The sequence below is a fragment of the Fukomys damarensis genome, unplaced genomic scaffold (assembly GCF_012274545.1).
Source record: "Fukomys damarensis isolate Sample0158 unplaced genomic scaffold, DMR_v1.0_HiC HiC_scaffold_9, whole genome shotgun sequence".
Taxonomy (NCBI): domain Eukaryota; kingdom Metazoa; phylum Chordata; class Mammalia; order Rodentia; family Bathyergidae; genus Fukomys; species Fukomys damarensis.
In genome coordinates this window covers 42086935-42103011 of record NW_022900921.1, presented here as the reverse complement: position 1 = coordinate 42103011, position 16077 = coordinate 42086935, and the positions used below count along the sequence as shown (strand labels likewise).

Genomic DNA, 16077 nt, shown 5'->3' with positions numbered 1-16077 from the left:
AGTTTTTGGCCATTTAATATGATGTTGGCTGTTGGTTTTCCATAGATAGCCTTTATTAAGTTGCGATATAGACCATCTATTCCAATTTTTTCCAGTTTTTATCATGAATGTGTGTTGAATTTTGTCAAATGTTTTTTTGGCATCTATCAAGAGGATCTTGTCCTTGACTTTGTTAATATAGTGTATTAAATTTATTGATTTACGTATGTTGAACCATCCTTGCATCCCTGGAATAAATCCGACTTGGTCAGGATGGATGATCTTCTTGATAATCCTCTGTATTCTGTTTGCTAGTATCTTATTAAGGATTTTTGCATCTATATTCATTAAGGAGATTGGCCTCTAGTTCTCTTTTTTAGTTAAATCTTTCCCAGGTTTGGGAATCAAAGTGATATTTGCTTCCAGGAATGAATTTGGAAGTATTGCTTCCCTTTCAATTTCATTGAAAAGTCTGAAGAGTAAAGGCAGTAGTTCTTCTCTAAATGTCGTGTAAAATTCAGCAGTGAATCCATCAGGACCTGGGCTTTTCTTTGTTGGTAAGTTTTTAATTACATTTTCAATTTCACTGACTGTAATTGGGGTGTTTAAAATGTTTTTATCTTCTTCGTTCAACCTTGGTAATTCATAAGTATCTAAAAATCTGTCCATTTCTTCTGTGTTTTCCAATTTATTAGAGTACAGGTTCTCACAGTATGTATTAATGATCCTCTGAATTTCTGTTGGATCTGTTGTGACTTCGCCTTTTTCATTCCTGATTGCATGGATCTGAGCCTTTTCTTTCCTTTTTTTGATAAGATTAGCTAAGGGTTTATCAATTTTATTTATTCTTTCAAAAAACCAACTCTTTGATTCATTTATTTTTTGTATCATTTTCTTAGTTTCCATTGCATTGATTTCTGCTCTAATCTTTATAATTTCCTCTCTTGTTTGAGCTTTGGGTTTTTCTTGCTTTTGTTTTTCTAGGAGTCTAAGATTCATCATTAGGTTGTTTATTTGAGCTTGCTCTGTTTTCCTAATGTGGGCATTCAGTGCTATGAATTTTGCATGTAGAACTGCTTTCATTGTGTCCCATAGATTCCTGTATGTTGTATTGGCATTTTCCTTTATTTGTAAAAACTGTCTAATTTCTTCTTTAATTCCTTCTGTGATCCATTGATTGTTCAGGAGAGTGTTGCACTATGATCTGATAATATACAGGTTATAACTTTGATTCTTTTGCATTTATTCAGACCTGTTCTGTGAGTTAGTGTGTGGTCTATCTTGCAGAATGACCCATGTGCCGTGAAAAAGAATTTATATTCTGATTTTGTGGGGTGGAACACTCTATACATGTCTATCAAGTCCATGCGTTCAAAAGTTTGGTTGAGTTCTAGTATTTCATTGCTGATTTTCTGCCTAGATGATCTGTCTATTTGTGATAGTGGGGTATTAGTGCTAATTTGATTTTTCATGTTACTTAATATTTGTATTATATAGTCGGGGGCATTAATATTTGGTGCATATATGTTTATGATTGTCATCTCTTCATCTTGAATTATTCCCTTCACAAAGATAAATAATGGCCTTCTTTGTCTCTCTTAATCAGTTTTGGTTTCAAATTTACTTTGTCTGCGAATAGATTGCTACCCCTACTTTTTACTAGACTCCTGTTGTGTGGAGAATTATTTTCCATCTTTTCACTTTCAGTCTATGGGCTTCTTTTTGCACTAGGTGTGTTTCTTGTATACAACATATTGTTGGATTTTGCTTCTTAATCCATTCTGCCAGTCTGTTTCTCTTGATTGGTGAATTGAGGCCATTGACATTGATGGTTATAACTGATATGTACTGACTTATTATTGACATGTTATTGGACTTTTGTTGACTCTTTTTACTCCCCCCCCTTCTTTTAATTTCTTGCCTTGCCTATTTGATTTGGTCTGTTAGGCCTCATGGTGTTGTGACCTTCATTGTCTTTTTCTAGGATATTGTTTAGAATTCCTTGTAGTGCTGGTTTGTTGTTCATGAAGTTTCTCAGGTGTTCTTTGTCATGGAAGTATCTTATTCCCCCATCCATTTTGACAGAGAGGTTTGCAGGATACATCAGTCTAGGTTGGAGGTTGTTTTCCTTTAGGACTTGAAATACCTCACTCCAGGCTCTCCTTGATCTGAGGGTGTGTTGAAAAGTCTGCTGTGATTCTGATGGGCTTTCCTTTGTATGTGATTTGTTTCTTTTCTCTTACTGCTTATAGTATTTTTTTTTTTTTGATCATGGCTAGTTGGAGTCCTATATGCCTCAGTTATCTGAATGTCAAATGCTTCCCTTCTGTTTGGGAAGTTTTCTGTATTTAATTCTGTGAACAGCTTTTTCAAGTCATTTGTATTTTCTCCTGCTATTTCATGGATTCCTATCAGTCTTATGTTATTCTTCTTTGCATCATCTAGGAGGTGTTGGATCAATTTCTCATGATCCCTTACTGTTTTTAAGAGTACTCTCTTTTCACAGTCACTGACTGTAATCCTATCTTCTATATCTGAAATTCTATCTTCGCAATCTTTTATTCTGTTGCTTTCACTTTCAATAAAGTTTTTAATCTCCTGGATATCTGTTTGAATCTGTTTTATGGATTCCATTTCTTTACTCTCTTGGACATTCATTGTTTCCATTTCTTTCTTATGCTAGGCCTTCATGGCTTCTATTGTGGTCCTGAGCTCATCTATTTTTTTGTCAGTTTCTGCTCTAGAGTCTCGAATCATGACTTTCATTTTGCTCACCATCTCTATGGTTATCTGGGAAATTATTTCTGTTTTGAATTTTTCTAGAGCTTGATTGATCTGTTTTGTTACTTCCTGTGCTATGGGTTCAGGGTGTCCTGCTGGTTCACTATCAGACTTGTCATCCTCATTTGTCCTACTGTTTGTCATTGGTGAACTGAAAGTCTGTCTTTGTATCTGGCCTGTTTTCTCATTTTTATTTTTGTTGTTGGGTTGTCCTTGGTTTAATTTCTGGGTTATTACTTAAATCTTCCTGATATGGCTGTACTTTAGCTTTTGAGTCTCTAATGACTCACAGACATTCTCATTTTCATATCAGAGAAAACAACTCATTAAATCAATCACAATCCTTCATCCCAACTGATACAATCAGCAACACAATAGGATCAAGCACAACTTGCAAATTGACCACTTGTGGTAGTCATTAATCTATCACCTTTAAACCATGTGAATTAGATTAAAATCAAGAAGCAGCCCAAAATATGTTTGCAGTAAATAAACTTTTCAATATAGCATATTTGCCATTTAGGATGGGGATTTAGACAGAGTTAGGATGAGAGGAGTAGATAAGTAAAAAAATTGGAGAAGGTTTCAAGTGAAGCCAGAGGACATAGAATGACCACACAATCTTTAGGAAACTGTTAAATTCAAAAGGGATAGACAGAGTGCAAGTATAAGGATAAGAATATATCCCCTTAACAGTAATAGGGGCTCACATTCCATTGAAACTATTGACCCTTGAGTGAGGTAAAATGACAGAAGAACATAAAGAAAAAAGAAAAAATGATGAAAGAAGAAGTCTGAATTAGGGCAGGAGCCAGAACAGAAAGGGACATGAGGGATAATATGGTGGAGCAGGAGACTGAGTTGGAGAAAGAGGACAGAAAAAAGAAAGAATTTGCAGAGTGGAATGAGGAAAAGAAAGAAAAAAAATGAATGTGAAGGACCTCTTTCAGACTATATATCTGCTGTCATAATATACCACATGCACAGCCATGTGCAAAACCAAGTCCCCTGATCTCAGCTAGGTAATGGCAGATCCCTGTGACTCAGACTGACCTCAGGCCACAAAAATCCAAATTGAGTTCCCTGACCTGCAGGGTTGAACTCCACACAGTTCCATTACAGATTTCCCCCACCCTTTCTTTAAAGATGTTCAAAGTTGGGAGCTCAGAAAAATATCCTTTATGACCACCTATGCCTCTGCAGAGTGGGTCCAAGGACTGGCACAATCAGGAGGTCTGAGGGAGGGGGAGTTCAGAGGAGCGGCTACCTTCCTTGCTGGACCTGGTGGAGGAGCAGGCAGGGGAGGGCGTGGCTACCTGTCCCACCAAATGGGCCCAAGTGTCGGGGCCCAGTCATGGCCCACTGGAGTTTGACATTTGGAAAATAACTTCTTCCTGTATAATTAAGGCATCAACATTTGCTACTCTTCAAGGAAACTCTCTGTTAAGCTGGTTTTGACTCTTTCACCCTGACATAACGGGAAGCTCGTTAGCTGAAGATCTGATGTTATCAGTAAGAGTCAGGAAATCCGGTCTTTGAAAAACAATGACTTGGTGTTTTTTGTTTTTGTGTGCCCTTAAAAGCTTCCTGTTGCTGTGAACCTATAAAAGGAGCTCTTTCTGTGAAATAAATCAGACTTCTCTTCGTCTCCGCTCAGGCTTGAGTGTTCTTTCCTTTCTCAATCCTCACTCCCCGACTCAGGCATGTTCGTGTTGTGACGGCTGGACCGCCACACCCAAGCAGGCCAGAGGGAGAGCAGTTCCCAGAGCAGCCTTCCAAATCTCACCTTGCTCTCTGGGGCTGGGGGCGGACAGGCAGGGGCAGAGCATTTTCATTGTAAAGCTCTTTCACTTACCTGACTAGGTTAATTCCTAAGTATTCTAGGTTTTTTTATGCTACTGTGATTGGTATTAGTCTTCTAATTTCTTTCTCAGTGAGTTCAATATTAATGTACAAGAACACTGCTGATTTTTGTGTGGATTTTGTATCCTGCCACTTCCCCATGTGCTGCTCACTTATCTCCTCACCACTCTCACCATTGTGATATCATCTATCATAGGCTCCAACCAAGGCCAAGTACTATTGGTGCTATGCTCTTGAACTTTCAGAGCTGTGATGAAATAGACCTCTTTTTTTTTATAAACTATCCTGCACAAGTATTTTGTTATAATAATGCAAAATGGACCAAGACAAATACATGTATGAACTTAATAGAAATCAGAATAAAATGTCAGTGCATCAGACACTTCCCCAACACTGTAACAAAACTCCTGACACTGCCAACTAAAGGAAGAGAGCTTGATTTTGGTTCATAGTTTCAACCAGTACATGGTTCCAAGGCAGAAACATCATGGCAGAACAGAATTTCAAAGGACAGATGTTCAACCCAAGGTGGCCAAGAAGCAGGAAAAGATAAGAAGAGCTGGGGTTGAGAATACACTCTTCCAAGTCATACCTCCAGGAACCCCTTCCAACCAATTCCACCTCCAAATGTGAGACTTTCAGAGGACATTTTAGATCTAAAACACAGCAGTCAGTAACCATGAAAAATCTATCAAGAGAATTACCCAAGCTAAAGAGCAAATTTAATTATACTTATATTAAAGAACAGTTTCAGTTATCTGTGGGACAGCATTGGGATATTTAGCATAACTCTAACTGGAGTCACAAAAGAAAATATAGGTTAGAAGAAATAATAGTTGAAAATTTCTACAATTCTATTTAACAAAAACTTACACATTCAAGAAGCTCAGTACATCCCGTGCAATATAAATACATAGAAAATCAAACAGAAATATACCATAAAATAAAGACTAGTACAATAACTGCAAGCCAAGAATAAAGAGAAAAACTCTGAAAAGTACCCACAGGAAAAGTTATGAATGAAATACATCACATGTAAAGGAAAGATTTTTATGAATATGACTGATTTTTCAGATGAAAAAATAAAAGTTACAGAACAATGGATTTATATGTTTTAAGGCCAGAAAGAAAACAAATTTCAACAGTAGTTTTATATCCAGCAAAAAATATCCTTTAAGAATGAACATATGGCTTCTCAGTGTCTGGTATGTTGAAGAAAGCATACTTTTCCTGTTCTTCCAATAAGTACAACTAGAAATCAGGGAGATAGATAGATAGATAGATAGATAGATAGATAGATAGATAGATCACACTAAAAGCTGGAAATGTAGAAAGTAGGAGATAGTTTGACCAGGAATCTCAGGACCCCCCCAAAAAAAAAGTACTGCTATGCTTTATAATATCTGGATTTCCCCACCAAACCTCAGGAACTCATAGGTGGGGTTTTTGGAAGGTGATGCTTCCAAATTATTATGCAGGCTTGTAACTGACTTGCTGATAGAAGGTGGGACCTAGTCAGAAGAGGCAGGTCACTGTGGGCATGATCCAAAAGGTTATATCCCCCTTCCTGGATCCTCTCTTGATTTTCTCTTCTTCTTGTACACCACGCTGTGAGCAACTTTCCCCCACCATGCCCTTCCACTATGCTGTTCTGTCTTGGAGCCAGATGCCTGTAGCCTGAATCCTCTGAAAACTGAACCAAAACAAACAGCTCCTTCCTTAAGTTGTGAGTGCCAGGTATTTTGTTCCAGCAATAAGGGAAGAAACTAAAACAGGTACTCTACTCCAGCCAAACACCAGAGAAAAAACTACAACACTACCCCCGACCCTGTACACACATATACCCTAGCAAAGCCTGGGTGGAGAGTTTAGACTCCTGGCCTCGTCACAGTATGCCACAAACTCCTCCACAGGCAACACCAAAGAAAGAACAATGGGGATCTAGGACACCTGCATTCTTTCTGGCCAGTAACTAGCTCCCACATCAGAATATCACTGAGGACCATACAGGTGAACAGGATGTACTGCCCCACTGGACATTAATGAAGCATCCCGTCCTTTTCAGAATGAGACTTTCTCCACCACTCAAAGGTAACATGGCCATCCATTAACAGCATCAGTCAAGACCATATGGAGAGCAATAAAAATGCACCCCTCAGCTCCAGCCAGGGTGGTATCAGTGGAAGCCTGGAGAGCCTGAGCTGCCATCTTGAACAAGGAGCTCTTCTTCCTGTAGATGTTATAGAGGTTGTGGGAAGAACATGGACTTCTATCCCCATCAAGGAATCATACTGGGATGCCTTCATTTATCCACCAGAGAACACAGAAGTAAGAAAGATCCAGACCCAGATGTCTGTTTCAATTTTAAAAAATCACATCATCCTGAAAGCCAGGAAAATCTCAAACTTAACAAAAAAACACAATCAACAATATTAATACACATGTTAGAAGGAAATCAATCACCATAAAAACACTATCAAGCAATTATAAACATCCTTGAGATGAATAAAAACATAAAAAATTTCAACAAAAAAGACACAGAAGATACATAGAAGGATCAAATGGAAATATGAGAACAACCAAAAAACAGAATAATAAAAGAAAGAAAACTCAATAGATGGACTCAAGAGAAAAATGAAGAAAAAATAATGAGTAAGCTTGAATACAGAATAGAAATCACTCAACTTACATAATCAAGATAAAACAGCCTGAAAAATATTAACAGGATGTCATAGACATATAGGATTAAGAAAAACATAAAGGTCTAATATTCAAGTTATTGGAATGTCAGAAGGAGAAGAGAAAGAAGGTAAGGGTGAAAAAAGAACTAAAACAAAGACATGATGAAAAACACAACAGATTCAAGAAGCTGAGTAAAATTCAAAGAGAATATATCCAGAGAAATTCACCCAAGGCACACTATATAAAACCTCTGAAAACTAAAGACAGAAATAAATCTTGAAAGCAATAAAAAAGAAAATACACATCCAATATAGGAAAATCAATTGTAATGATACTGATTTTCTCATCAGAAACCTTAGAGGTCTAAAGAAAGTGGTAGAATATTTCCAATTATTAAAATAAAAGAATTATTAAACTGAAATTTTATATCTGGTAAAATTATTCTTCAGGATTATCAGAAAAATAAAGGCATTCTCAAAGAAACTAAAAGAATTTGTTATTAGCAGAGCTACTCCTAAAGAATGAATAAAGGAAGTTCTGTAAATAGAAAATGACAAAAGAAGGAATCTTAGAATATAAAGAAAAGAGAAACACAATAAGCAACACCATGAGTAAATAAAGTGGACTTTTTTTTCTTGAGATTTATAAACTATTGTTTGATGGTTGAATCAAAGCTATAGCATATAAAAGAAAATAAATTTTAAAACTAGCACAGTCAAATGTTCTCGGTATATGAAAAGAGAATAATACATATTATTACAAATGGGAAGGGAAAAGGAACATAAAGAAAAACAAGTTTCTGCTTGTCATTCACACTGATAAGATCTAGACATCAATAAATTTTTTAAATTCAGGTACTTATAATACCTAGCACCTCCACTATGAAAACCATATGAAAAGCTTCAGCAGAAAGCACTATAATAAACAAAAACAGAATTCAAAAAAAGTTTAGGTAACCTAAAAATAGGCAGGAAAACAAAAACAAACAAATGAAAAAGAGAGGAGGAAAAAGCAAAAAATAAAATGGCAGATGAGCCTTAATGTACCAATAATTAACTGCATTAAGTGCAAATGGTCTCAATGTACCAATTAAAGTACAGATTGGTAAAGAGGTTTTAAAAACACACATATTATGGGGTCTGTAAGAAACTTCCCTTCAAATACAATTATGTGCAAAAGTTAAAAATATAAGAATAGACAAAGATCACAAATATTAATAAAAAGGAATCAGAAGTCTCTATATGACAAAAGCAAACTTCAGAGCAAAGAATATTCTTAGGAACAGAGTAAGAAATTATATCATGATAAAAGTGCCGTTCTCCAGAAAGACATAGCAACCCTATATATATGCACCAAACAATATAACAGCAAAACATAAAGCAAAAACCAGTAGAACTGAAACATGAAATGGACAAACCCACAATCATAATTGAAGGCTTCATATTGTTTTTACAGCAACTGATAAAAACTAGACAGAATATAAACAAGAATACTTGATAGCACCATCAATGAACAGAATCTAACTGACATCTATAGAAAGCTCTATGCAATATAACAGAATACACATTCTTTTTAAGGACCTATAGAATATATACCAAGATGAAGCATATCCTTGGCTATAAAACCTGTCATGCTAAACACATCTGTCATCCCAGAACTCTGGGAGGCTAAGGCAGGAGAATTGCAATTTCAAGCCCAGGATAGGCAATTGAGCAATTTAGTAACTTTTCTATCTAAAAAAAAAAAAAAAACTAAATGGCTAGGAGTATAGATCAATGGGAAGGCTCTGAGCATAATCCACAATACTGAAAAAAATTAAAACAACTCTAACTAGAGTATGTCCTCTGTCTAAAATTTAAACACTAGAAATTAACATAAAAAAGACAACAAGAAAGCTGCAAACACTTAAAAACTAAGCAACATACTTCTAAAAAAATCCATGGGCCATAGAGGAAGTCTCAAAGGAAATTAAAAATATTTAAAAGTGGAAATGATAATATAGCATATAAAATATTGTGAGACATGGCTAAGCAGCACATAGAAAGAAATCTGTAGCACCATGTTTCTGCAGAAAAAACTAGTAAAATAAGAGTAAATAAACCCAAAACAACTTGAAGGAAACAAATAGTAAAAATCAAAACCAAAGTCAATGAAACAGCAGAGAAAAATAATTAAACAAAAAGCTATTCACAAGGCCAATACACTGCTTGCCTTACAAGCACAAGGTCCTGAGTTCAATACCCAGTACCCCCCCCCAAAAAAAGACCAATAAAATTGACCAATAATAACCTCAGCAAGACTGACAAATATAAAAAGAGAATAGAATAAATTACAGATATTAGAAATAAAATGGAATTTCAGTAAAAATACTGCAGACATCAAAAGAATAATAAGGGAATACTAAAAACAATTCTATACACATAAATTGGGCAAGTTGAATAAAACAAATCAAATCCTATTGCTTCTTTGGCCTTTTAGCTAAGATGAAGTATAAAATCAATCAAATCCTCAAAAGACAATCTACCATAACTCACCCAGTATAAAATTGATAGTTTAAATAGTCTTATACCTATCAAGGAAATTGATTTTCAAATTGATATGTTGGGGGTACACAAGCATTTTCTACTGATGGAGATGTGAAATCAAAGCAAATTTAAAGACCTGTGCTTTCTGAAGAGCTTTCAAAACACAGCCTCCTCAGAGGCTAAGCATAGCACGCTGGCTGTTTGTGAGCACTGTACCTTCACAATGTGGGAATCCAATCTGTGACAAGATTTGCTGCAAAGACAATTTGTTGGCCTTCAGCCCATGTCGTTGAAGCCATTTTGCAGATGAAATGAGACTCTGCTCAGCCAAGTCTACCCTGGACTTGCTCAGTCCCTCCTGCCTCTGCAGCTGCTGATCAGAGATGGTAGAACACATGCTTGGTTTCTCCATCACTGATTCTGGAGCTAGATCACAGGGACTACCTGTAAGGGCAATTGTCAAACTTAGATCTCATGGGAGCTTGAAAATAATTTAACATCAACAGAGGAGTAGTTAAATACATTGAATACCCATGAAATGGAATTCTATTTACCAGTTAAATTATAATATAGATGTATATTTGTTGGCAAGAAGGTATCTACATATATTGCTAAGAGGTATCCATAAACTTCAAAATCCATAAAAGTCAATATCTATATGTATGCACACACAGAAAAATACCCAGAAAGATATACACCAAAAGGTTTTCAGTATTTTCTCTACATGGTAAAAGTATGTATGACTTTGCCTTTTCTATATATTTCAAATTTTTGTGTTTTTGAAACATTTCTAAGATAAAATTTATCATTATAGTCAGGAAAATACAGAGCTCTTCCATTTTGTAAATAAACTCCTCAGAAGCAGCATCACACATCTGTATTATAATTATAACCCCACCTGACATCCAACAAAGATAAAGAAGATGAAACTCAGGGGGCCTGGCATGGTGATGCACACCTGTAATGCAAGCTACTTGGGAGGCTGAGGAAGGAAGATGGAGAGTTTGGAGCCAGCCTGTCTCAAAATAAAAATGGCTGGGGATATAGCTTAGCAGTGGGGTACTGAACATGCATGAGGTCTCAGGTTCAAGCCCCAGTACTGACACAGAGAAAAACACCTCCAAGAGGATGTATATCTGATCCACAGGTGGAGTGGCTAACCAGGGGGAGGTGGGTGGGTACCACAGCACAGCTTGGCCCCACTGGGAAACATGCACTTGCCTTCTGAATGTTTTCGTTTCTAAGACTTCACTTTAAAATTGGATTTAAGCATTTTCCTTCATGAAGCCAGCTGTTCTAGGATCAACTAAACTCAATGCAGAATGAAACATATCAAATTTCTGTGGCCCTGCCTAAATATAGCCACTGTGCCCAAGAGGAAGGGAGTGGTTGAATGTAACACAATCCTAAACCACTCACCACAACTGGGCAGGGCCTGGTAACTTGGAGGAAGTGTAGAAAGTCTGCTTACTTCTGTACCCAGAGTGAATAATGCGTATAAATTGGTTCCCTGGACTGTAAAACTTTTCAACAATAAAAATACCCCATTTTCTTCTTCTGAAACTATTTATATTTTCTGAAAGTGTCAGTGTTATGACACAGAAATTAGCCAATCACAAAAATCAGCTGGATGGAACTAGGGAGGTTTTGTGAAAAATGAGAAGAATTATGATCAGCAAGCATTTATTCTACATTATGGCATGTGCAATATAAATTTAATCCTTTTGATAACCTTGTGAGGTAGATTCTATTTGAATTCCCAGGACAGAGAAGGCTTAACTAGCTTGCTCACAGCTGGCAGAAGGTGTAACTGATTCTCACCCCAAGCCATTCAGCTCCAGAGTTGGTGTTCTTGCATCAGCTCCAATTTGCAGGCCAGCCACAGGGTAGAGACCTTAATATGCACTGCCCATGAGTTCCTCATAACAGCGTGAGTCATGCCCTTCTAACACTCCACTTACATTTGAGGAATAGGAAGCTTGGAGAATGTAAAGAGCTTGTTCATAAATTCTGCCACAGCCGGTAAGTGGCCAAAGCAGAAGGCAAAGCTACTTCTTAACCACCATTTTACCCTTACAACTAGCCTCCTTACAACTTACAGCTAGTCCACAGCTGTGTTCCATCAGCAGGAGTGTATTCTACTAGGGTTCCTGGGTCCCAAAGACAGAGAGCACTAATCTTGATTCTCAGAGCTCAAGCCCTACAGACTTCCTAGACATCATCTTAGCCTTGAATGACGATGATTCTGTTCCAAGGTTTTTGTGAGTTTGTATTGTCCATACATGTTGACTTCCAAAGGTATTCACATTCATATTATTGATAAAGATCCCACTTTCTGTCTTCAAGGCTAAACTTGATGAGTATGCCACAAAATTACTTGGAGAGCATCACAGAAGAGTAGAAACATTTAGAATTATCATTATAGTCAGGGAAATAGAATCAAAATGCTGGGTAAGACTATTCTGCTACTTTAGGAAATGACCCTGCCTCTTCATGATAGAAATACATTTGCACACCCTAACCCGGGGCTAGGACAAGGATCTAACAGGATGATACACAAGTTATGCACAGATGAGCACTTATTATATTGGAAAGAGCTATGTACAGAGAAACTATCTACAAGTCATTCTCCTTTGGTAACTGTGTCTTGTTTCCTGATACCCACTTCTACGATAGGCATGTTTCTATCTGCAAATTCTCAGTCATCTTGAACTATGAAGTTTAGAATGAATCATAGAACATGGAAACAAGAGCAGATCAGTATGCTTCAGCTTTCTCTTTGGGATCTGTCCACAGAGAATGCAACTGAAGTCCTTTTAAATTGGGTCAGTTGTTCCTATAGAAACAAGAAAAGGAAGCTCAGAGGAAGATTTCTGCTGGTTTCATCATTTCCAGCTCATATCTTTCTTCCCTGAAACACATCTATCTTCCTGCTGGAGGTAACTAACGGCATCTCCTAGATTTAAAGGGGAGCACTTTGATATAATAAATTTTCAGGGTGGATTTTGGAACCTTAAACAGGAGTTCAGAAGAGTATAGGCTTTATTTTATACCAAAAGGACACACATTTTTATGTTTTAATTAATTTTAAAAGAGTCTCAATCCCAAACAAAAGGCAATTAAATTCCCCAGTTTATCTGCTTAAGTCCCTTTTATGCTCATATTAGGGTTTTTAATTAATATTTGTTAAAATGTAATTGGGCCAGGAGTGGTGGTAATCTGGGGGTACGAAGGAGAGCTGAAGCAGGAGGAACACAAGTTTAAGGCCAGCCTGGGATACTTCATGAGACACTGTCTCAGTAAATAAATAAATAAATAAATAAATAAATAAATAAATAAATAAATAAATAAATAAATAAATAAATAAATGGGTCTGGGATATAGGTAGGTGGCAGAGCACTTGCCTAACATAGGTGAGGGGCTGGATTTGATCGCAAGCACCACACATACAAGCACATACACCCCACACACACACACCACCTGCTTTCCCATCACCCCACTGTGTGTGTGTGTGTGTGTGTGTGTGTGTGTGTAATTGGCTCTATTGAATCTGAGCACCTCTATGATTCATTGTGACTCAGACTTTAACTCTAGGGTTTTATAGCTTGAGAACACCTGTATTATCACAGATGAAAAGATCTGGAAAATGGAACTGAGCCAGAGAAAGCAAGGAAGGAAAGAGAGAAAAGGCATCTCCCAAGAGAAGGGCCCTTCTATGTTAGTGAGGTAGAGAACTATTCTGTCAGAGCAAGGAAGTCTGCCCTGAGCAAGAACATGACAAAGCAGACACACACACACACACACACACACACACACACCGCCTGCTTTCCTATTACCATGCTGACCCCCAGTGTTGAATCTTGGCCTGGAGAGCCTGTGTCAAGTGTTACCTCTGCCACTACACACCCCAGTGGCCCTCAGGAACCTTCCAATCTCTCCCTGGGGAAGCCTTAAATTCTGCTTTGCAACTTCATTACACCAGCCTTTGACACTTCAACTCTGTCCTCTCAGGACTAGAAGGTTCAATGCCCTCAGTGACAAACTACATGAAGGCTTTCAGCAGGCACTTTGTATGAGCATTGGGATGAATTAAATTGATCGCTCAGAACTATGTGTACTGAAAGAATCCTGATTGTTTGAAAGAAGCCAAAGGATTCACAGTTCCCACAAAGCTAATATCAGGAAACAACTTCCTTTCAAGATGTAGACATATAATTTTCTGGATATAACCATTTTGTTTATTTTATTATTAGTATTAAGAATTTTCTCATCTGAAATTATAATAAATTGGGGAACAGACAACCTCAGCATCAAAAACAATTAACATATCCCAGGAGAACATGGCCCTAAGTTGTGAAAGCTATCCCAAGAGCAGTAGAGATGTGGGAAAGAAAGCAATTTCCTAAAAAAAAAGTCTGAACTAAAGCTAGACACAGGTGAATAGAAAGGTTATGTGTCTAGCACAAGTCCAAAGGCCGAGCCACAGGAAGTTGGGGCCCCACATCCAGCCAGCCCTGTACTGCTGGTCTCCTCCCCTCATAGGTCAGCCAAGAGTTGCTCAAAGACTGGCCTGGGGAGAAAGTCTTGTGGCAGTCCCCATGCCCAGGAGAGGTGGTCCTACATGGTCTGTGGCTGAGGGACAATGCAAAATTTAGAGCCCTTTGATTCAGCTTAAACTGAGCTTTTGGTAAGCTTTTTTGTGTGAAGGAGTTGCTTGTTTTGTTGTTTCTGGCAGTTCTGGGGATGGAATCCAGGGCCTCATGCATGCTAGACAACTGCTCTACCACTGAGCGACACCCCAGCTCATACATCTGGCAAGCTTTGTGATCAATAACCCAAATGTGGTACTTTCTAAATAAGGAAATCAAGGCCAGGTGGATATATCCCATGATTTAAGTGAGTTTTGAATTTTCCTGAAAGAATGGAAACTGGGATGGTGCTCCCTAATGTATCTTCTACCATTGTTACCACACCCGCATTATTCAATCTTTAAAGGCAAGGCTGGGCTGTGATTATCAGCTCCAGTGATGTTCACAGAGGTAATGAGATGGAAATGGCTTGTCCTACAGCTGAGAAAATAGTGCCAAGAAAAGAAAAACTGAGACTAATTGAAGTGCTTTAGGGAGTTGATCATTGCTGAGAAGAAACAAAGCTCCCAAGAAGATGAAAGGAAAAATTCTACGAGGTGAAAACCGAACCTAATTATTGTTTTATGCCCATATTAAACAGAGTCAAAAAAAGAGATGCGATTGTAAAGATCACATATGTGGAGCAGGAAGCAGCGAGACACTTCTCCAAGACTGAAAGTTGTTGAAAGCTTTAGAGCAAGCAGATGGCTGGGGGAGGGGGGTAGACTATTCATAATTATCATTATTTATTTATTAGAAATAAGTTTCTCCTCCTTCTCATATTTCCTCCAAAGTCCTTCATCATCATATTACTGTTGTTATGGCACAGAAAGAAACTAGAAGAGCTGATTCTCTGCCAGCGCAGCTGGAGCTTCTGGGAGAGTGAGGTACAGGGTGAGTGTGGGGGGATCCTCTAGACTAGGAGAAGAGGGAGGGGTCTCCTCCAGGATTGGCTTGATCCTACAGTTAAATGAGTCTGGCCAGACTACTGAGCTTTCCCAGGGCTGTTCTGCATCTACAAAGAGGGAGTGGGGTCCAGCTTTGAAACCGTATACGTTCAGATTTCATTTGCCACCTGCCCAATAGCTCAGTACCTTGGAAGTTCTGGCTGTCAGGATGATGTCCCCACACTTACTAGGCAATCTGTCAGGTGGAAGGCAAGGCGGCTCCCTTTCAGCAGAGCTCCTGCCAACCTCCGGGGTCCGTCTGAACTGAGAGGGCGGGAGAGGCAAGCATCCCGCTGGTCCGTAAAGAAGTGATCCGCGTGGGCTGTAAGGGGCAGAGCTCAGCGCCAAAGGTTCCAGACCACCAAGGTCTCTGTTGACGATGGCGTCGCCGCGGTTGCTAGGACACGGCCAATCTCGGTGCAGCTCGCGGAGAGGGACCAGCCCACAGAGGGCGCCCAGCGGAAGAGGCCCAGAGAGCCCGGGCGCTGGGGGCAAGTCTAGGGGAAGGTACTGAATGCCAGATGAACAGGGCGGATGGCATTGACCCCGGTGCGTACAGTCACTTAGAAAATTAACAATGGTGAATATTAATGAATTTAAACAAATACGCAGATGCTTCTACTAAGGAGCCCGGAAGCCAGCAGATCGTGGAAGTGTTCTCTTCACCACTCA

At 38.4% G+C, this 16077-nt stretch overlaps 1 protein-coding gene across 2 annotated transcripts in view; it reads right to left on the bottom strand.

Annotated features, from left to right (window-relative positions):
* Nucleotides 1–15801, bottom strand: part of Vwa3b (von Willebrand factor A domain containing 3B) — a 201657-nt gene extending 185856 nt beyond the window's left edge. For both annotated transcript variants that reach the window (XR_004516439.1, XM_033761713.1), the window contains exons 1-2: nt 15594–15801; nt 10047–10274 (exon numbers count right to left, since the gene is read on the bottom strand). Coding sequence is in view for 1 of the 2 variants with exons in the window: in XM_033761713.1 (XP_033617604.1) it covers nt 10047–10242 (196 nt within the window). In the remaining variant the exon portion in view is untranslated. The remainder of the gene's footprint in view (nt 1–10046; nt 10275–15593) is intronic.
* Nucleotides 15802–16077: the final 276 nt, after the last annotated feature.